The sequence below is a fragment of the Tachypleus tridentatus genome, chromosome 4 (assembly GCF_004210375.1).
Source record: "Tachypleus tridentatus isolate NWPU-2018 chromosome 4, ASM421037v1, whole genome shotgun sequence".
NCBI lineage: Eukaryota > Metazoa > Arthropoda > Merostomata > Xiphosura > Limulidae > Tachypleus > Tachypleus tridentatus.
Genome location: NC_134828.1, coordinates 937,799 through 961,769, shown reverse-complemented (window position 1 = coordinate 961,769; position 23,971 = coordinate 937,799). Strand labels below are relative to the sequence as shown.

Below are 23,971 nucleotides of genomic sequence, written 5' to 3'. Positions count from 1 at the left end.
AACACGTGTTGTTGTTGTTTTTCCCAACGTTTGAAGTAAAAGTTAATATTAACTGATATTTTCCTAAGAGGGTGTTTCAGCGTAACAACTTGTAACAACCTGGGGTTATTAGTGGTACCTTTACACCAACATCCTTACAATAGTTCCAGAATGTCAGTAATTCGTGTATACATTCCAGCTGTTATAACCACATTCTTTACGTCTTATCTAAAGGTGAGGAATCCTCTTCCGGGTTAGCAGTTGTCAAGGAAACGCCTGAGACGGCACGTGAACGAAAACCTTGAAGAGCACCGACTTCTGCAGGATCAATTCTTTGCAGAAAGCAGTTCTCGGTTCGAAACGCCCCCCGCTGCGTTCCTTGGTTTTGTTTCTTTTTAGTTTTTCTTCCTCAAGTAAAACTCTCAGAAGTCACAAAACCTTTCAAGTGCTGAAGTAGCCGAGTCATGCAGTAACCTATAAACACGTCTTTCTAACAAGAAATAAGCTTTCTTATCGCCAAATAAACACAATTGCTTCATTCAAAAGTGTCTTAGTTTGGATGATACGTCTGTTTTACGAGCTACTTATGTATCAATATAAAATAGTATCATGAAAACAACAACAACAGTGGATTTACGTCAGCTAAATTTCATGGGACTTCTTTACTCTGACTTATCACTGTCGCGTGTCGAAGCAAGTTTGCAGAGTTCGCCTCCCCCCGGTGGAACAGCTGTAAGTTTAGAAACTACAACTAGTTCGGGTTCGAATTCCCTAGATGAGTACAGCAGAAAGCCCAGTGTGGTTTTACTATAAAGCAACCAAGCAAACCATAAAAGGAAATAGATTCGTTTTACTCCAGAAATTGATTACTCCAAGTGCACGTGAGCGCTACAATGAATACTCCAAGTGAGAGCTACAATGAATTTTGAAACATTTAATTGCTCATATAGGAAAGAAATCCCAAAAATAAAACAAGATGACTTGTATGTTGTACTGCTGGTCTTCAAGTGAGACACTACATTTCTCCCCACACTGTAGCAGCAGGAAATGACATCGTGTATTACTTATGTCTTATTACCGTATTTTCCTAATGACCAATATTTACCTCTACCTAACTATATCTATAATAAAAACTGTTATTGAAGAGCAGTGAGTTCACACAGTTTCAAATTAGAGGCTTTCGCGTTGCCGCAAAAACCTGTAAAATAGTAAAATGTATACTTTGGTCAAGTGTTACGTGATTGGTTTAGCAAATATTTTTGTGGCTGGATTATTATTGACGTTCGATTGTTTGGTACCTCATGACGCAAAGTAGCTAGGCTAAACAAGCATTACAAACGCTAAATAATAAGTTAAATATAATAAATAAACAGAAAACAAGATAAAGATGAAACAATTGTCATAAATTAGGTAAAAAAAACTGAATAAAATTAAAAAGGACAATGACCCGTAAAAAGATAAAAACGCAAGTTAGACCGTGTCACCATCATTAATGACACGTTCAACATCAAGCATAACAAATCCTTATTACATGTCTAAAATGGTGCCATCTCTCACATTCGTAACAACGACGCGAGAGTAAAACGTGGGATGTTTTGACCTGAATGTTACAAAGGTCACAAGTTGGTGGATCAGTAGCAGATAAAAGAAAACGAGGCATTAAAAAGCTATAACCACAGCTTGACGGAAACCAGACGTCTAAAGAACATTAGGTTTGATCTAGAAAAGCTTATTATAAAGTTGCTTACTGCCAACTGACGCGAAGCCGAATCTTAATCATAGGACCTCAGTCCATATACGGACGGACTTAAATGCAGCGTCAGCGAATATCACCGTATGCAGGCATTCAGAAAAACTCAACAGAAACAGAATACGGCGAAAAAGTGGGGTAACCGTTTCTGAATGCCCAAGAGAACAGGATGAGAACTCACGAGAAAACATTTCTATACCAGAAGAGAGATTAGAGAGTCAGTGTCCAAGAGAACAGGATGAGAACTCACGAGAAAACATTTCTATACCAGAAGAGAGATTAGAGAGTCAGTGTCCAAGAAAACAGGATGAGAACTCACGAGAAAACATTTCTATACCAGAAGAGAGATTAGAGAGTCAGTGTCCAAGAGAACAGGATGAGAACTCACGAGAAAACATTTCTATACCAGAAGAGAGATTAGAGAGTCAGTGTCCAAGAGAACAGGATGAGAACTCACGAGAAAACATTTCTATACCAGAAGAGAGATTAGAGAGTCAGTGTCCAAGAGAACAGGATGAGAACTCACGAGAAAACATTTCTATACCAGAAGAGAGATTAGAGAGTCAGTGTCCAAGAGAACAGGATGAGAACTCACGAGAAAACATTTCTATACCAGAAGAGAGATTAGAGAGTCAGTGTCCAAGAGAACAGGATGAGAACTCACGAGAAAACATTTCTATACCAGAAGAGAGATTAGAGAGTCAGTGTCCAAGAGAACAGGATGAGAACTCACGAGAAAACATTTCTATACCAGAAGAGAGATTAGAGAGTCAGTGCCCAAGAGAACAGGATGAGAACTCACGAGAAAACATTTCTATACCAGAAGAGAGATTAGAGAGTCAGTGTAAATAGTGCAGTTAAGTGTACATTTTAGCTTCTTTGTGATCCAGGGCAAGAGAACTGGCATACAAATCGGCAGTGAACACAGACACCGTAAAAAGGGTCGTGTGAGCAATCACCGAGCTACAAGAAGCCATGACAGAGCCCACAGGGTCACTTGATTTCGAACTATCCATAAACATGAGAACAGAGAAATGGTTCGATAGATGTTTGTCATAGTGAATACTGTGTTTCCAATCTGATGTATCCGTCTGCATGAGGTGACTCAAAGAAAGGTCACAGATGGAGACAGTAATGAGTCGTGGCGGAAGGCAGCTGTAGTGTCAGTAACAGATATAATAAGTGGTGTCTTTATGTTTGTAGTTACAACTTGGTCATCTCTGTATGTAACTATATTATTGTACACATACAACACCAGTGTTGTGTTAGTACAACCAGTATTATCTTTATGTAAATACATTGTTGTGTAGGTTGATTATTGTTACCTAGTTACGGGAACAGATGACCTTAGTCAGTTTTCTTGAAGGGTTCAAGTTTTATATTATTAAAAATCGACGTAAATTAATGAAATAAAACAGAATTGTTTTTATTGTTTTATTCTTCCTGGAATGTTTGTCACTTTGTTTCATTTTACAATTCTATGTGTGTTTCTTTGTTGTAGGTCAAGAAAAGAAGTCCCAAAGTGGCCAGGGGTGGACAGGTATACCCTGACGATTTTGCTCGTGGTAAGTGTTAAGAAAATTGAGCTGACTGATTTTGTTTGATATGTATTTTAAAAGTGTAAAAGTATAGCATGGAAAACAAATGGAAATTATATGTTGATGATGGTAAACATTAAGGAAAACTGTTAATTGTAACATTCACCAACAGTTTTAAAAATACATTACCAACACAGCATGTGGTATGTTTTAGTAGGTCAACTTCTTAAGTATAAGAAAGTATACAAAATAAGACAAATACTGGACAACATTGACCACATTTTGATAACATAAAATGTGATAGTTATAAAAATACTAAGTAAACACCAAATCAAATCAAAATGTGAATACTGTATTCATTTCACCTACTTTCTTTATGATAAGGATAACATTTACACAATGACCAGCACCGTTATAATAACAACCAAACTCGTTGTAAAAGAAGAGTCGTATCAAGTCCTCACGTGTATAACTTGTCTAAATAAGTAATTCCAGTTATTTATCCAATAAACTTGAGAAATGATTTTATCTCTATATGTTATACTTTTATATTATTACTTGTTATCAGAGCTCTTGTAAGGCACGTCACAGTCAATGAGAAGGGGGGAAGATAAAGGTAGAGAAGGTGGCGGCATAGTTTAATGAATTGTCACCAGAGGTCGCTGGCAGAACGCAGTAATGTAACATAGCTACATAAAGTGAAACCATAGGGGCGTTGTTATGGAGGCGTTGCTAAGCCGCTGTGAGTAGCGGACGTGACGTCATAGTTCCATATAGTGGAGATTATATTTCAGCATATAATCAAAAGCTAGATTTAATCAATCGATTTATGTATAAAACACTAATTCATTTTTTTTCACATTTCCTGACCTTTTATGTGTAAATCACTTATCATTCTTGGTTTGGCTTGTTTGGAATTTCGCGCAAAGCTATACGAGGGCTATCTGCGTTAGCCATTCCTAATTTAGCAGTGTAAGACTAGAGGGAAGGCAGCTAGTCATCACCACCCACCGCCAACACTTGGGCTACTTTTTTACCAACGAATAGTGGGATTTACCGTAACCTTATAACGATACCACAGCTAAAAGGGACGATCATGTTTGGTGTGACGGAGGTTCGAATCTGCGACCCTTAAATTACGAGTCGAGTGCCTTAACCACCTGGCCATGCCGGGCATCTTATCATCCTTAAAAGGATGCTTATTTAACATGCACACTTACGACAATCGTTTTGCGCTTATGACTTTATAGTTTTTCATTTACTTATGTTTCACAAAGATAAATGGTGTTCTACTTGTACGTTTGATTTCTAAGGCAAACTGTTTTTAATGTGTCCCAACTTGTAATTACATCATTAATGTCCTAATTAAAATTATTATTTAACGATAAACATGTAATAATGATGTTACACATGTCAGTTTTATTACCGTCATCTGAACGAAACAAATATTATGTGTTTATTCAAGAACTTAACTTATATATTTTATTTTTTGTTCTGTGACTTTTACATTTGATGTCCTGAAAAGAACACTTTTTTAACATATAAACTTACTATACACATATAACGCACGTTTCACTATCTTTAACCTAAGCATTAATTTAACAAACTCTGCAGTAAATCATCTTCCTACATAATAAATGTGTTTAATGACCATTATTGAATAACAACATTTAACATTTTTACATAACTCTTTGATAACAGACATAACTGAACAATCTTGGACACAAGTCAACGACAATAACAAGCATAATACACGCAATATTTTTCTCACACATTCAGACGAATACGGTTCTTTAATTACGTTTTGTTGTAAGTTTACATTCAACATTTCGTCTTCACGATCTTCTTCTGTGTAATCACTCCTGGTACATCAAACTATTCTCCATTCTCATCTCAACAAATGTAAATACAAACCCAGTGGCTACCACATGTATAACCAGATCCAGATTGTTGGTGTACAATTGTTTATCTACGTGATTGGGTAGTTTCTCACTGGCAAACACATCAACAAACATTATTTTCAATTACATAAGTCTTGTGAAAGTATCGAATACATTTCTAAAGTATTCATAGCTTCTTTCAAACAATGTTCCATGGGATACCTGCAGTTTTGCTTTTAAAATTCAACAAGACAACAATTATAACATATATAATATCCATTATTTGAATGAGCCAGTTATTATTACCAATAACTTACTGTCGTAGGAAATACGAAGGTCGTCACATGACCAGCCTCCCACTAACTTGTGTACACACAAACGAACTTAGTTTATGAACACAAAATATTAATGCTTTACAACAATTATTTTGGAAGAACTGTTCAACATGTGTGAGATTTCATTATAGAACAAATGGTGACACTCTAGTTTATAACAAACAGTCTAGCTATTATTTGAATTTTCCCACGTTATATTTTGAAAAGAAAGATACACTTGATATATCTATATATGTGTAGAGTAAGTTCACTTGTTCAAAAAAGCCTTTTCAAGACATAAAATATGAAATTTACAACAGAAAAATATAGTTTGTATGTTAAATTGTTAAATGTTTATAAAACGCATTAAGTATGATAAAACCTTTCATTACAGATAACTGCAAATTACTTGTCTCATTCAAATGAATATGTAATAAAAATTGACATGTGTAACATTGTTGTAATAGTTTTATTATTAAATAATATCTTTAACTAGGACACTAATGATGCAATTACATGTTGAGACACAACAATTTGCCTTTGTAACACAATGTACATGTAGAACACCATTTATCTTTGTAAAGCATCCATCTCTAAAAGTAAAGAGTATAAAATGATTGTCGTGAGTTTGCATGTTAAATAGGCATCCTTTTGAGGATCATAAGTGAATTACATATAAAAGATCAGGAAATGTGAAAAGAATGGCTAAATATAGGAAAATTACTTAATGTTTCATACATAAGTGTAATATATTAAAATCTAGCATTCGATTACATGATCTCATTATGACTGCTGTACGACTTCATGAACCTATGGCGGCCTAGCAACATACCCCTGGTTTCGCTTTGTAGGACTATGACAAAATTGTCTCTAATAACATCATTGCGTTGTGCCAGCGCCATCTAGTAGCACTTCGTGGATCTATAACGTCATAATCTCTACCTCTATCTTCTCCTCACCATTGCCTAAGATCCCCAAGTGTATGACTTCCTTTGTCCGCGTGTCTTGCAACTGTCCAACTAACAATCGTCATTATTTTAAACTTATGTAAATAACTTTAAAATTTATTATAAATGAATTTTTTCATTTATATAATACAAACTAGTTTCTTAGACTTTGCACCCCTGTTTCTCTTTGTTTGTTTTCTTTAATTTCACGCAAAGCTAGAAAAGGGTTATCTGCGCTAACCATTTGGAAATTATTGCCATTCATCACTACGTTAATCGGCTCGGCATGGCCAGGTGATTAAGACACTTGACTCGTAATCTAAGAGTTGCGGGTTCGAATCCCCGTCACACCAAACGAGAGCTATCTGTGCTAGCCATCTCTAATTTAGCAGTGTAAAATTAGAGGGAAGGCAGGTAGTCATCACCACTCACTGCCAACTCTTGGGCTACTCTTTTACCAACGAATAGTGGGATTTATCGTAACAGTATAACGATACCATAGCTGAAAGGGGCGAGCGTGTTTGGTGTGACGGGGATTCGAACCCGCGACCCTCGGATTACGAGTCGAGTGCCTTAACCACCTGGTCATGCCGGGCCTCACCGTTCCTCTTCATCATATATAGCGGTGTGTTGTACAAATTTGTTCCTAAAGATTGGGTAATTTTAAACAATTTTATAGGTTGAAAACGATAAAAACGGAGACATGCATATAATGATTTGACACTTACTTTGTGAACTGTATATAACATACACTAATTAAATACTTTTAAAAAATAAAAGAAAGATTGCTTGTTGAGTTTATTGTGAAGTATATATAATTATGCCTTTAAATTAAAAAGTGTTTCAGGCAAGTTTCTTCCAAAGAGAAACTTCAATAATAGTTTATTTTTAGATCTCATATTACTTAACCTTCAATATTCTATGTTACTTTATGAGAGAACTCAGCAGATTTTAAATTCTGTTGAAGTTGTCTAAAGCTCAGCCGAGGTCCTTCTTGTTTGCCTGTGTTTCCCTCATCCTTTTTCTTTTCTTTGCTGTAATACCTCATATGTCTATTTGTCCAGTATTACAAACTGTAAAAACTGGTGGAATGATATGATAAAATGCCTGTTTTATTTTTACAATTTTTTTTTATTCGCTGATTAAAATTTACTGCTCATTAAGATAAAGCTATTCTGAGCACATAAGTATGGAGTTAAAAAGTCGTTAGGTATTTCAGACCTTTTAAGCGCACCAATTAGCGGCAACGAATTTGAACAAAAGAAACGTACAACTGAAATCAGAGAGCACCGTATTCTGGCAGTCACCTGAACTAACTAAATTAATCTTTCCCCGTGCCGTTTAGACATGTAGGAGTTAATAATTACTGTTTCTACCGAGTTCTGTTACTTCCTCATTTCACCATTATATAGTTCTAAACTTCGAAAATAAGCAGGTTTTTTTTCTTTCAGTAAAAATTGTCAAAGCGTTCCTCATAAAATGCCACTTTTTACTGAAATTTGTTTGGTTTGATTTTGACAAAGAATTATTGTTTGTTTGTTTTTGAATTTCGCGTAAAGCAACACGGGGGCTATCTGCGCTAGCCGTCCCTAATTTAGCAGTGTAAGACTGGATGAAAAGCAGCTAGTTATCACTACCCACTGCTAACTCTTGGACTGCTCTTTACCAACTAATAGGGAATTGACGGTAACATTATAATGCCCCACGGCTAGAAGAGCGAGCATGTTTGGTGTAACGGGGATTCGATTCCGCGACCCTCCAATTACAAGTTAAGCGCTCTAACTACCTGGCCATGCTGGGCCCGATAAAGAATACTTTTACTGTAACTTTGAGTTTCAAGAATATGCTTTTTGGGACCTTGACTTTCATAGAAAAACTTACTGTGACCTTGATTTTGAAGACTATTTTTACTGTGACCTTCACTTTGAAGAATATTATTATTGTGCTCTTGGCTTTCAGACTGTGAATAACTTTATATAACAGCCCCTTATAAGACCTGATTTGATTTCAAAAGCAGTTTGGAAAACGTGTTAACACATAAATTGAGTAAAATTCTTAACAATCCCTGAGAGCATTATTCTCTAACTAGCGGAGACTCGATAAACATTTACAGTTGAATTAGTATAATTTATTACAGTACATCTAAATTACAGGATTTCTTGGTCAATACAAAATAATTTAAATCGCAGGCATTTTTCTTAAGCCTAACATTAGCTAAGCCTTTATGAAGTATGAATTGGCTATATTTAATAAAGATATAATATCGTAAATTGTGTGCGTTTCTTGCTTTAGCTGCAGTTAAACTGTCGAACTTAATACTGTAAATAAATAGTATAAAATAAAATGAAAACACTTTGATAAGCTTTTAATATATTGTTGTGCAAAATGCCTACTAAAGTGTGTTTTCGTCCTATATATATATATATGATCCTGCTTACCTCTTCAGGACCATGTCTATGAATTTCAAGACTAGAGAATTTAGTGTTCAAACAGTAAGTTAATTGCACTGATAGCCCATTGTGAAACTTTTTTACTTACTTCCAAATAAACAAACAGAAAAACCATTACACTAATACTACTTTTCAAGACTATGTCTGTGAATGTTAAGCGTATAACACTTAGTGAGAATAATATTAAACTGTTTGTCGGAACATGCATTTTGATTCTATATTATTGTTTGTTTGTTTGTTTTTACAGTATTGAATTATTTTATTTACAACTGGTTGTAAATTTGGGGCGTTTCTTAAACTGGTCGTAGGACTCTTCCATATTGCCACAACGTCTGCGAATTATGAAGTAAGCCTAAAAGTTGGAGCTGTTATGGGAATATCGCTTGCAAATGTGATAAAAACATTAGGGTTAACTATCCCTCCCTGGCGAATACCCGCCTCTGAAATAAAATACTCTAAGAAGTTACACTCCACATTCACATTACATGTTATATTATCTAAAAAGCTAAACAACCAGTGAATAACACCTGTCGGTATATCCATTTGTTTCTTGTGTTGTATCGTAGCCTGTTATGTCATATAGTGTCGAGTGCTTTCTTTATAGCGAGAAAGCGGGAGACAGTGTATTTGTCTTAATTAAAATTATTTATTATGATTTTAACCCAACTAAATAACCCTGTTGTTTGCCGAAATTTTCTGAAATGATTTTGAGCTTTAGGTAATTTTGATGAGATCTCCAAAAAAGTGGAGAATCTATTATTAATAGCTGTTTCTACAATTAGGCCTACACAACCCTTCAGACTAATTGGTCGGTAGCTTTCTGGTTTATTCACTGGCTTTTCCTTCCTTGAGAAACATAAATATGCTTGCCACCAAGAATCGGGACACGGCATGGCCAGGTGGTTAGGGTGCTCGACTCGTAATCTAAGGGTCGTGGGTTCGAGTCCTCGTCACACCAAAGATGCTCGCAATTTCAGTCGTGGGGCGTAATAATGTGACGGTTAATCCCACTATTCGTTAGTAAAAAAGTAGCCCAAAAAATTGGTGGTGAGTGGTGATGATTAGCTGCATTCCTTCTAGTCTTACACTGCTAAATTAGAGACAGCTAGCGCGGATAGTCCTCGTGTAGCTTTGCGCGAAATTCAAAAACAAACCAAGAGACGGAGATATAACCAAGATGTAGGAAGAGGTTTTTTACACCTGACCCTCCTGGGTATAAAAATTTCCAACATATCCAAATACCCATAAAGAAGCGAAGCGAAATATAACCACGATTGAGAGATACGTTAAATACTGCTGTTAAATAGTTAAACAACTTATAAATGTCCATTGTGAACAGAATAGCTTGTACATTCACACCCGTCTGTTGAAATGAAGTGCGCGCGCATTTTCAGGACAAAGAAAACTAAGTATCGTTATAATAAATAGTGAAGACATTGAGATTTGTAGGTCCTACAACTGAAACAATATATAAATCACTTACAACAGTGCAGTAGTTCTGTGAAAATTAGCTCACATTGTTCAGAGTGTAATCAATTGAGAAAACGTATGAATTTCTGGTTCTTACTCTGCTCGTTCTGAAAGTATTCTGGATTAAACTTTCGAATTTTGTTTAAAAAAAACACGGTAGAAACGTATACCATGAAATAAATGTATCCGAATACAACATAGAGTTGTATAAATACCTAGGAAGTATCATAGATCCTAAATATAAAAATGTGGCATGTATACAACGATTCTTGTTACATATTATAATTTCTCTCAGTTTATTTGTTTTTGAATTTTCGTGCAAAGCTACACGACGGTTATCTTTGCTAGCCGTCCCTAATTTAGCAGTGTTAGACTAGAGGGGAGGCAGCTAGTCATCACCACCCACCGCCAACTCTTGGGCCACTCTTTACTAATGAAGATTGATCGTTACATTATAACGCCCCCATGGCTGAGAGGGTGAGCAAGGTGGGTGCGACGGGGTTTGAACCTGCAACCCTCAGATTACGAGCCGAGCGCCCTAACCACCTGGCCATGCCGAGACCCATTTCTTTCGGACGAGTCTCTAATTTCTTGTGTTAGTCTGAGGCGGAATCGCACGGGGCCGAGGAAAATATCTGGCTTAAGCAGGTTTTCCAGCTTAGACAGTGAACATGCATTTATTTTAATATATAATACTCGTTTGACTCAAGAGAAGTAAGACGTTTGTAAATAAAGTTATTATACTGTTTATGCTATATTTATTACAATAAGAACAAAAATAGACATTCAAAATATACGTAAGTAACTTAACACTTGTTATGAAGCAGGAATTACTATTTCCTCACTATCTTTTCCATTTTGTTAATCTTCTGAATCTCTAACACATCTGTTATCATCTTGCGATTCTATTATAGATTATAAATCAGTTTCTGTTAAAACATTCTTGTCAACGTTCACAAAACTTTCCACATTCACAAAATCATCTGCATCAATCTTCTCAATCAGAGTTTAGATTTCACTACAATCATCATAACAAACAACTTCTCCACAATCTCCGCCATTTTCTATAAATCCAGTTTCGAAAGCACTTTATTATGCACTTGATTGAATGATTTAAAAATACAATTGCATCTAACATGCCAATTTTCATGGTAATTTCAGATGCTCTCTTACAGTCGTCCATGTTTGCAATAATATGCTGAAGCATCAATTTTCTGTATTTCAATTTTATACACTGAATAATTCCATTATCTAGTGGCTGTAGAACTGATGTTGTACATGGAGGTAGAAAGACTAAATGAACATAGGAAAGCTAAACTATGGGACGTGTGTGTGTAATGTGAAGGTGGTTGTTATCTATACGACGTGTGTGTGTAATGTGAAGGTGGTTGTTATCTATACAACGTGTGTGTGTAATGTGAAGGTGGTTGTTATCTATAGGGCATGTATATGAGATCCTTTAAGGGCTTTCTGATTATCTGTTTAGTTTAGATAAGAATGATCTAAGATAAAACATTTTATTTATAATTTTCTCTTTTAACTCCAGTTAAATGTCCTGGTGGGGTTTCGAGTGTGGCTACTCAATGGAAGTTTACCTCAATTCTCTGACCAAGACAATCCAGCTGCATTTTCCAAGTCACTCTTTACCAGGTTTGAGCCTTTCCTATCATTTTATTCATTTTATTAGAACGTTTTCTAAGTTTCTTGCTATTATTTAATATGCAAACTATGCATTCTCTATGTTCTAATGTGTAACGTGAAGGCGTTGTTGACTATCGGACGTATACGTGTAACGTGAAGATGGTTGTTATATATATATAGGGCATGTAAGTGTAACGTGAAGGTGGTTGTTGACTATCAGATAAGAACCTTTGACTAGTTGCTCTAACTCAAAGAAGGTGTTCTCTATGTTCCTAATTATCAAGTGAGAAATTTTACCTGGTTATACTAATTTAAACACGATGCTATCAATGTTCGTAATTATCAGGTGAGAGCTTTTCCAAGTTGCTACTAATCAAATACTGTTTTGATAACCTTCTGTTTCCCAAGAAAGATATTATTTAGGTTGCTGTTTATTCTTCAGATAGAATATTTTTCAAACTGCTGTTCGCTGAGAAAGTTTATAAACAAGTTGATATTCACCATGTAAGACCTTACCTAATTTTACATCCAACATATAACATTTTTTCAAGCTGTCTTTTACTAGATAAGATATTTTATTTTAGTTACTATTTACCAAATAAGGTGTAGCATGTGGTCACTATTTATGAGATAAGAGGTTTCATTTAGTTACTATTTATAAGAAAGGTGTTTTATTTAGTTACTATTTACCAACTAAGTTGTAACATGCAGTTACTATTTACCAATTAAGGTCTAATATGTGGTCACTATTTACCAGATAAGGTATAACATGTGGTCACTATTTACCAGTTAAGGTCTAATATGTGGTCATCCGTGATGACGAGAAAACCCAGTTGTAAAAAAAATTATTTATTTAAAATTGGCTGGTATGTGTAGAGAAAGCATTATGTAAAGGAACGAACAACGTTTCGACCTTCTTCGGTCATTGTCAGGTTCATAAAGAAAGAAAGGATTATTGACCAGTAGCTGACCACATGTTTAAAGGTGTTGGGTAATTGAGTATAGGAATGTAGAGGGCGTGCCACGACTTCTACATTGGAGAAATAAGTAGAAAAAATTGAAACCGGATTCAAAGAACACAAAAAGTCACCTTCACACGTTTTCGAACACTGCAAGTCAAATAAACACAACATAACCATAGAAAACACCCAAATACTAAATAAACAAACATAAACAAACGCAAAATTAAAGAAGCCTTACTTATACAACAACTCAAGCCCAAAATAAACCAATACAAAGGAACACCTTTACACCTACGTTAATAAATATATCAAGCATCTAAGCACGCCCTATACATTCCTACACTCAATTACACAACTGCCTTCAAACATGTGGTCAGCTATGGGTCAGTAACCATTTCTTTCTTTGTGAACCTGGCGATGACCGAAGAAGGTCGAAACGTTGTTCGCTCCGCTACATAGTGCTTTCTCTATCCATACCAGCCATTTTTAAATAAATAATCTGTGGTTACTATTTACCAAATAAGGTCTAACATATGGTAACTATTTACCAGATAAGGTGTTTTATTTAGTCACTATTTACCAGATAAAGTATTTTATTTAGTTACTGTTTACTAGATAAGGTGTTTTATTTAGTCACTATTTACCAGATAAGGTGTTTTATTTAGTCACTGTTTACCAGATAAGGTGTTTTATTTAGTCACTATATACCAGATAAAGTGTTTTATTTAGTCACTATTTACTAAATAAGGTGTTTTATTTAGTCACTATTTACTAGATAAAGTATTTTATTTAGTTACTGTTTACTAGATAAGGTGTTTTATTTAGTCACTATTTACCAGATAAGGTGTTTTATTTAGTTACTGTTTACTAGATAAGGTATTTTATTTAGTCACTATTTACTAGATAAGGTGTTTTATTTAGTCACTATTTACTAGATAAGATGTTTTATTTAGTTACTGTTTACTAGATAAGGTTTTTGATTTAGTCACTATTTACTAGATAAGGTATTTTATTTAGTTACTGTTTACTAGATAAGGTGTTTTATTTAGTTACTGTTTACTAGATAAGATGTTTTATTTAGTCACTATTTACCAGATAAGGTGTTTTATTTAGTTACTGTTTACTAGATAAGGTTTTTGATTTAGTCACTATTTACTAGATAAGGTATTTTATTTAGTTACTGTTTACTAGATAAGGTGTTTTATTTAGTCACTATTTACCAGATAAGGTGTTTTATTTAGTCACTATTTACTAGATAAAGTATTTTATTTAGTTACTGTTTATTAGATAAGGTGTTTTACTTAGTTACTGTTTACTGGATAATGTGTTTTACTTAGTTACTGTTTACTGGATAATGTGTTTTATTTAGTTACTGTTTACTGGATAATGTGTTTTATTTAGTTACTGTTTATTAGATAAGGTGTTTTACTTAGTTACTGTTTACTGGATAAGGTGTTTTACTTAGTTACTGTTTACTGGATAATGTGTTTTACTTAGTTACTGTTTACTGGATAATGTGTTTTATTTAGTTACTGTTTACTGGATAATGTGTTTTATTTAGTTACTGTTTATTAGATAAGGTGTTTTACTTAGTTACTGTTTACTGGATAATGTGTTTTACTTAGTTACTGTTTATTAGATAAGGTGTTTTACTTAGTTACTCTTTACTGGATAAGGTGTTTTACTTAGTTACTGTTTACTGGATAATGTGTTTTACTTAGTTACTGTTTATTAGATAATGTGTTTTACTTAGTTACTGTTTACTGGATAATGTGTTTTATTTAGTTACTGTTTATTAGATAATGTGTTTTACTTAGTTACTGTTTATTAGATAAGGTGTTTTACTTAGTTACTGTTTACTGGATAAGGTGTTTTACTTAGTTACTGTTTACTGGATAATGTGTTTTACTTAGTTACTGTTTACTGGATAAGGTGTTTTATTTAGTTACTGTTTATTAGATAATGTGTTTTACTTAGTTACTGTTTATTAGATAATGTGTTTTACTTAGTTACTGTTTACTGGATAATGTGTTTTATTTAGTTACTGTTTACTGGATAATGTGTTTTATTTAGTTACTGTTTACTGGATAATGTGTTTTATTTAGTTACTGTTTACTGGATAAGGTGTTTTACTTAGTTACTGTTTACTGGATAATGTGTTTTATTTAGTTACTGTTTATTAGATAAGGTGTTTTACTTAGTTACTGTTTACTGGATAATGTGTTTTATTTAGTTACTGTTTATTAGATAATGTGTTTTATTTAGTTACTGTTTATTAGATAAGGTGTTTTACTTAGTTACTGTTTACTGGATAAGGTGTTTTACTTAGTTACTGTTTACTGGATAATGTGTTTTATTTAGTTACTGTTTATTAGATAATGTGTTTTACTTAGTTACTGTTTACTGGATAATGTGTTTTATTTAGTTACTGTTTACTGGATAATGTGTTTTATTTAGTTACTGTTTACTGGATAATGTGTTTTATTTAGTTACTGTTTACTGGATAAGGTGTTTTACTTAGTTACTGTTTACTGGATAATGTGTTTTATTTAGTTACTGTTTATTAGATAAGGTGTTTTACTTAGTTACTGTTTACTGGATAATGTGTTTTACTTAGTTACTGTTTACTGGATAATGTGTTTTACTTAGTTACTGTTTATTAGATAAGGTGTTTTACTTAGTTACTGTTTACTGGATAATGTGTTTTACTTAGTTACTGTTTACTGGATAATGTGTTTTACTTAGTTACTGTTTACTGGATAATGTGTTTTATTTAGTTACTGTTTACTGGATAATCTGTTTAATTTGGTTACTATTTATCAAATATAATATTTTTATTCAGTTAGTATTCACCATATAAAGTGTTTTTCTTTGTTGCTGTTGGTCTGATAAGATGTATTCCTTTGTTTCCATTCACCATGTTAAATATTTTACTTAGCTGCTGTTCGCCAGGTATAACATTTTGCAAGTAGATGTTAAACACGTTCAATCTTTTGTAAGTCAATGGGCACCTTATAAGGACTTTTGTTTTAATCCACAATCATCATATATTAACCTTTCTGCGAAGACTTCTCTTCACCCTACAATCGCCTTGTATAAACGCTGGCAATAAATCACTGCTATACAAACAATATATTAAGTAAACTCACGAAACCTAATAATGTTAGCTAATAAATGCATACAGAGCTCCAGTCCCAATTATTCAACAAACGAACGCTAGTGAATTCAACTCGAACATTGTAAATGTCGTGTAAAAATTGAATCTCTTGGTCTGTGATTTAAAACGAATGGGTAAAGTAAATATAAATTCAGGTATGCTCTGAATCTTGAATTATTTTGAACAGAATTTTTACTTCTCAGATCTAAAGAATTTAATGTTTTAACCATGAGAAAAATGAAGTCGTATATCCTGTAGTACGTAAGTTGGAACTGAATTATTGCTTACAACGATTCGAGAGATTTCCATGTCAATATTGTTTATTCACAGGTAAAAAGATTGTGTCTGAAGAATTCGAATGACAGTTTCTGTGCACGTATAGCTGCTAGTTCAGGTCTTAAATAACCTTACTATACTTTTTAGAATATTAATAAATAATATTTTCCTTGGCGTTAGATTCGTAACGCTCTGTGTTCTTGTGAAAACAAAATAACATACTTTTTTTATGGTGTGAAAATGTATGATTCGTTTCTCCAATATGTTGAACTTTGTTCTTTCTTTGAATAAAATTAGTATTTATTACTGACGTAGTCTGTGTTTCCCATACGATTTTCCTTTTCTGATAACTCGATTAACTTATTTAATCATTTCATATGCGACATTCTTATTGGTGTTTTATAAATATTGCCTTGTACGTTTGTAACATAATGTTTTTATATATATATATATATAATCTGTTGTTTTATAGGGTTCTCACATATTCTTATCTAACTGCGTTCAATTTGGGCCTGCTTCTATATCCAGCTACTCTCTCTTATGACTGGCAGATGGGTAGTATTCCTCTCGTGGAGTCGATATGGGATCTTCGGAATCTTGTCACAATACTTACATTTTTCGGGATTGCAATGATCATCTGGTTCGTGACATCATCATCTCAGGTAAGACGAGGTAGGTGTTGTGGTCGTTGGGTGGGTCCTTGTAAGCTACCTTAACAACTTTATGAAAACATCATATACAGAACGTGGCACTGTCAATAAATATTTTTACCTAACGTATTTCTGTAACTAATAAATTGGATGTCAACTTATATTAACTTCCAAACTACTTACTTAGAGCGAAACTAAAAATCAACCTGTTGATAAGTGTAGCTAATTAAATATACTTTTGTTACATTCTTGCCCAGAAAGATTAGAATACATCATTTGGTAGTCTCGTTTGTAACGACATTTTCGGTCGTAAACCCAATAATATTTCACGAGACTCAGCCAACATAGGAGATTTCGTTTGGTCATAAATGCACATAATAAACAAACGAAGTAAAAACATCTATAATAAAAGCACAATAATAATAAAAGATAAAAATATCAAAATAAGATAGATAAAAATATTTTTAACAAATACTATTGATTAAAGTAATAATAAATAAACAATAAAGTTGACTCTCACACTTTTTCTTTTATTTGTTAAATCTCGATTATTTTCTGTTTTATCTCCTTCTATTACTATAGCCTACTGATCATCAGTCCTTTATTTTACCCTTCAATATATCTGTGATACAATCATTATGCTCATTGATTAGTATCATGTTTTATGTCCATTTGTTATTTTACACCTCGTTTAACTATTATACATTCTTATACTTTAATTATCTGTTGATACCACTTCATGTCTTGTTTATATTTTCATCTCTCCCTAGTGGCTTAGTGGTATGTCTACAGACTTACAGCGCTAGAAGACGGGTTTTGATACAAGGAGCAGAGATGGCCCATTGTGTAGTTCTGTGCTTAACTTCAACAAAAAAACTGTTCATACCTTTCATTTATATCCATATACAAAATTGCCTTTATTATACAGATGTGCTACATGCATTTATCTTGTTCACATGTTTGTTTTCATGGCAAAGAAATAAAGCTTTAGCTATTCTAAAGACAGGAAACAAATGCTTCGTTTAGGAGAATTAGAACCTTTGTATCCCTACATCCTTTAATTCTGCTGTAAAATTACATTCCACAGTTTATTCAAAGCTAGCATCATTAACGTTGTTTGTAAAAATTCGTGTGTGTATGTTGTGTATAATGATGATGTTTTGTTGTGACATTTATTATACTTTACTATTATGAAGTTACATTTCTTTTCGTAATGTTGTGTGAAGAGATTTAAAACTAGCTTAAATCTTATGGGATGACAAACCATCTAAGATACCATTGGGATTACGGCCAATAGTATCGTTAACCGCTGAAGAATCAGTGCAGTGTAACTAATACAATACTTTTGTCGTGTTGTTCTTCGTGAGTAATAAATAAGCTGCTTATTAGGCTAGTTTTTAGTACTGGTTAATGTAAATAACAAGTTTTGATCAGACGTTAGTGGGGGATAACAGAACTCACCTGTTAAGCAGAGTAACAAGTCAGTTTGTAATGTTTGACTTAGTAGTGGTTATAGGATTTGTGACAGGTCATTGCTGGGTTTTATTACCAACATCATCGTGATCTGTGTATCCACCAGAGCTTATGACAGATTTGCTGGGTTTGACTAACATCATCATTCTGATCTCTGTAGCCAACAGACTTTAGAGAATGCCTAATTGTGGAATCATCTCAGGATGTCACAATTTTTTACAACATAGCTAATACATGATAACCAATTAAAGCTTTAAAAATGACGTCCTGACAAACTCTGATGAAAAACAACGACAAGACATGAACTTTAGGTTTGAATTTCATTATTTCAAATGCAGTTTTTATTTTCTTATTTAGAATGGCGAAACTAAGTTGTTAACGATAGGCTTAGCAACTTGTGTTTTCCCTTTCCTACCGGCTTCCAATCTTCTCGTGACCGTAGGATTCGTGGTGGCTGAGCGGGTTCTCTACATACCAAGGTAAGACTAACTAACATTCAAGGTTTAACGTTTACGTTACAGTAGGACTCGTGTTATTCAAGTGGATCGTCTACGCACTGAGTTCAGATAATACTTAATAACAAGAGAGGCACATCTTTTGGAGAATCTTTCAGATCCAAATAGGATAAAAATAACGCAGTGAAGGTTTAATTCTTTGTCCACTAATAGGTACTTCTGACATGAGGATCACAAACCATGTAGAAATATCTTGACACGTAAGTTTCATGAAATCTTCTTTTCTCCGTGTTTGGACATTTATTATATTCTTACTGGGTATTACAACCAAAGTTTCCTTCTTAGTGCTGGATTCTTTGTTCTCGTTGTTCATGGACTTCACAAGCTGAAGAGCACGAAGTACACATGGAGTTGCAGAGTCTTGACTCTGGTTATTGTGACCACCTTCATGTTAAAGACGGCGAGAAGAAACGCTGTATGGTCATCGAGAGAATCTCTCTTCAGGTGGGTTTCCAACATCGAGTCACCTGGTGCTGAATCAAAAAATTAACAGACGAATGAAAAATGTTCCAACGGTTATTACGAACGTGATTATAAAACACGTTAATATAAGTAAATACTGTCTTTAATTCTAAACAGGAAACTGACAATATTCAACCTTTTTAATATTTTTTAAGTTTAAAATAGGATAATAAACCATATACAGTCCCTGTAACCCGAAAAAGTTATAATTTAGTTTAAAACAGGACAATTAACACTATACAGTCCCTACAACTTGAACAAATCAAACCAGGAAACTGGCCGACATATATTTGTTCTTACGTAAAAAAAATATAATTTGCTGCTGTTGAATTTTTGGTGAAATAAAAACTTTATTTTGTTAGAACTAATGTTTTATGACAAGGTTCTAGTTTGAAAAAGTTCATAAGCCAGTGCTGCAATCTTAGCTAAGAATTTCTTCCAGATCTGGACTGGAGTCGGTTCCCCAGAATGCCAAGATCCACTACAACTTTGCAAATCTCCAAAAAGATCTGGGTGACGTAGACCTTGCAGTGAAACATTACCGGATAGCTATCAGGTAAAATCCGGTAGTTGTTTATACGGGTCTTAATATTTCAAACAATGAACGTTCTACTTACATATGATGACTTAATATGATAAAATCCGGTAGTTGTTTATACGGGTCTTAATATTTCAAACAATGAACGTTCTACTTACATATGATGACTTAACATGGTAAAATCCGGTAGTTGTTTAGACGGGTCTTCATATTTCAAACAATGAACGTGCTACTTACATATGATGACTTAACATGGTAAAATCCGGTAGTTGTTTAGACGGGTCTTAATATTTCAAACAATGAACGTTCTACTTACATATGATGACTTAACATGGTAAAATCCGGTAGTTGTTTAGACGGGTCTTAATATTTCAAACAATGAACGTGCTACTTACATATGATGACTTAACATGGTAAAATCCGGTAGTTGTTTAGACGGGTCTTAATATTTCAAACAATGAACGTGCTACTTACATATGATGACTTAACATGGTAAAATCCGGTAGCTGTTTAGACGGGTCTTAATATTTCAAACAATGAACGTGCTACTTACATATGATGACTTAATATGATAAAATCCGGTAGTTGTTTAGACGGGTCTTAATATTTCAAACAATGAACGTGCTACTTACATATGATGACTTAACATGGTAAAATCCGGTAGCTGTTTAGACGGGTCTTAATATTTCAAACAATGAACGTGCCACTTACATATGATGACTTAACATGGTAAAATTCGGTAGTTGTTTAGACGGGTCTTAATATTTCAAACAATGGACGTTCTACTTACATATGATGACTTAACATGGTAAAATCCGGTAGCTGTTTAGACGGGTCTTAATATTTCAAACAATGAACGTGCTACTTACATATGATGACTTAACATGGTAAAATCCGGTAGTTGTTTAGACGGGTCTTAATATTACAAACAATGAACGTGCTACTTACATATGATTACTTAATATGATAAAATCCGGTAGTTGTTTATACGGGTCTAAATATTTCAAACAATGAACGTTCTACTTACATATGATGACTTAACATGGTAAAATCCGGTAGCTGTTTAGACGGGTCTTAATATTACAAACAATGAACGTGCTACTTACATATGATTACTTAATATGATAAAATCCGGTAGTTGTTTATACGGGTCTAAATATTTCAAACAATGAACGTGCTACTTACATATGATGACTTAACATGGGAAAATCCGGTAGCTGTTTAGTCGGGTCTTAATATTTCAAACAATGAACGTGCTACTTTAGTTGTCTTGATATAAATGAGGTAAACTGCTTTAGTTGTTTAGATGAGTTATATTGTCCGAAACAATGATCATGCTACACTCTCCAACTTCGTTAATATCGAGCAAGAAAATCATTTTTCCTCAAGAGTTTAGATACTTTAAAATCCGCTAAGATTATCTGTAACAGTTACGCTTTGATCTTAACCTGAGATTAGAGCATTTCTTTACTCAATATTTACATGAGGGTAAACCAAGTTTCACAGGCTTTCAAAACAGTATACTTTACGTTAACAAAACACATACACCTAAGAACAGCTGTACCCAAGCCTATCAGGACACAAACTTTAAGATATCTGAGTCACTAAACTAACAGAACACTTACACCTTGAGCATAACAATGTCGTTAGTCTAACTAGCCTCTGAAACTTCATGTTATATTGGTATTATAGTCAGTTCTCTAACACGATACGATATGTTTCAGTTTGTGGCCGGACCATGCCAGTGCACACAACAATTTGGGCACTTTGCTTCATGACTCAACAGAAGCTGAGCACCACTTCAGAACTGCTATTTCCATCAACCCACTACACGCCAGGGCCTACTTCAATCTAGCCAATCTATACAGGTACGTCGGGTCGTTTTAAAAGTAAGTAAAGAATACAGAGCTTCCTTATAAGATACAATAGATAGGTATTATTGGGAAGTTAACACATCTTATCTAGTACTTTAAGGTTCTATATAAGATACAATAGTCATGGGTCATTGGGAAGTTAATACATCTTGTCTAGTAGTTTAAATTCCTTTACAAGATACAATAGACAGGTATCATTGGGAAGTGAATACATCTTGTCTAGTAGTTTAAGGTTATTTACAATATACAATAGACAGGTATCATTGGGAAGTGAATACATCTTGTCTAGTAGTTTAAGGTTCTTTATAAGATACAATAGACAGGTATCATTGGGAAGTTAATACATCTTGTCTAGTAGTTTAAGGTTCTTTATAAGATACAATAGACAGGTATCATTGGGAAGTTAATACATCTTGTCCAGTAGTTTAAGGTTCTTTATAAGATACAATAGACAGGTATCATTGGGAAGTGAATACATCTTGTCTAGTAGTTTAAGGTTCTTTATAAGATACAATAGACAGGTATCATTGGGAAGTTAATACATCTTGTCTAGTAGTTTAAGGTTCTTTATAAGATACAATAGACAGGTACCATTGGGAAGTTAATACATCTTGTCCAGTAGTTTAAGGTTCTTTATAAGATACAATAGACAAGTATCATTGGGAAGTTAATACATCTTGTCTAGTAGTTTAAGGTTCTTTATAAGATACAATAGACAGGTATCATTGGGAAGTTAATACATCTTGTCCAGTAGTTTAAGGTTCTTTATAAGATACAATAGACAGGTATCATTGGGAAGTTAATACATCTTGTCCAGTAGTTTAAGGTTCTTTATAAGATACAATAGACAGGTATCATTGGGAAGTTAATATATCTTGTCCAGTAGTTTAAGGTTCTTTATAAGATACAATAGACAGGTATCATTGGGAAGTTAATACATCTTGTCTAATAGTTTAAGGTTCTTTATAAGATACAATAGACAGGTATCATTGGGAAGTTAATACATCTTGTCTAGTAGTTTAAGGTTCTTTATAAGATACAATAGACAGGTATCATTGGGAAGTTAATACATCTTGTCCAGTAGTTTAAGGTTCTTTATAAGATACAATAGACAGGTATCATTGGGAAGTTAATACATCTTGTCTAGTAGTTTAAGGTTCTTTATAAGATACAATAGACAGGTATCATTGGGAAGTTAATACATCTTGTCTAGTAGTTTAAGGTTCTTTATAAGATACAATAGACAGGTATCATTGGGAAGTTAATACATCTTGTCTAATAGTTTAAGGTTCTTTATAAGATACAATAGACAGGTATCATTGGGAAGTTAATACATCTTGTCTAGTAGTTTAAGGTTCTTTATAAGATACAATAGACAGGTATCATTGGGAAGTTAATACATCTTGTCTAATAGTTTAAGGTTCTTTACAAGATACAATAGACAGGTATCATTGGGAAGTTAATACATCTTGTCTAGTAGTTTAAGGTTCTTTATAAGATACAATAGACAGGTATCATTGGGAAGTTAATACATCTTGTCCAGTAGTTTAAGGTTCTTTATAAGATACAATAGACAGGTATCATTGGGAAGTTAATACATCTTGTTTAGTAGTTTAAGGTTCTTTATAAGATACAATAGACAGGTATCATTGGGAAGTTAATACATCTTGTCTAGTAGTTTAAGGTTCTTTATAAGATACAATAGACAGGTATCATTGGGAAGTTAATACATCTTGTCCAGTAGTTTAAGGTTCTTTATAAGATACAATAGACAGGTATCATTGGGAAGTTAATACATCTTGTCTAGTAGTTTAAGGTTCTTTATAAGATACAATAGACAGGTATCATTGGGAAGTTAATTTTCCGTTGCCTCAATTGTACATAGAACACTTCGTTATTTTAGTGAACTAACCCTCGTTTATGTTTCGGTACAATTTTACTTGATATATAATGTATTTTTTACACCGTCATAGTGTCTCATTCTTTGTTTACTTGGACTTTTTATCATGTTATCTTCTGTTGTTAGGTGTAGCTGTCATCTTCTACAACACACCTGTTGTGAAGTCTTTAGTCTTCAGTTAATGTTAATTCTTGA

General features: G+C 33.7%; 1 protein-coding gene across 1 annotated transcript in view; it reads left to right on the top strand.

The window, feature by feature from the left end:
* Positions 1-2,824: 2,824 nt before the first annotated feature.
* The window catches only part of LOC143249994 (uncharacterized), a 34,278-nt gene continuing 13,131 nt past the window's right edge, over positions 2,825-23,971 (top strand). Inside the window, exons 1-8 of the mRNA XM_076500628.1 lie at positions 2,825-2,829; positions 3,231-3,294; positions 11,875-11,978; positions 16,837-17,026; positions 18,845-18,966; positions 19,288-19,446; positions 19,907-20,020; positions 21,727-21,870. Of these exons, the coding sequence (XP_076356743.1) occupies positions 2,825-2,829; positions 3,231-3,294; positions 11,875-11,978; positions 16,837-17,026; positions 18,845-18,966; positions 19,288-19,446; positions 19,907-20,020; positions 21,727-21,870 (902 nt within the window). The remainder of the gene's footprint in view (positions 2,830-3,230; positions 3,295-11,874; positions 11,979-16,836; positions 17,027-18,844; positions 18,967-19,287; positions 19,447-19,906; positions 20,021-21,726; positions 21,871-23,971) is intronic.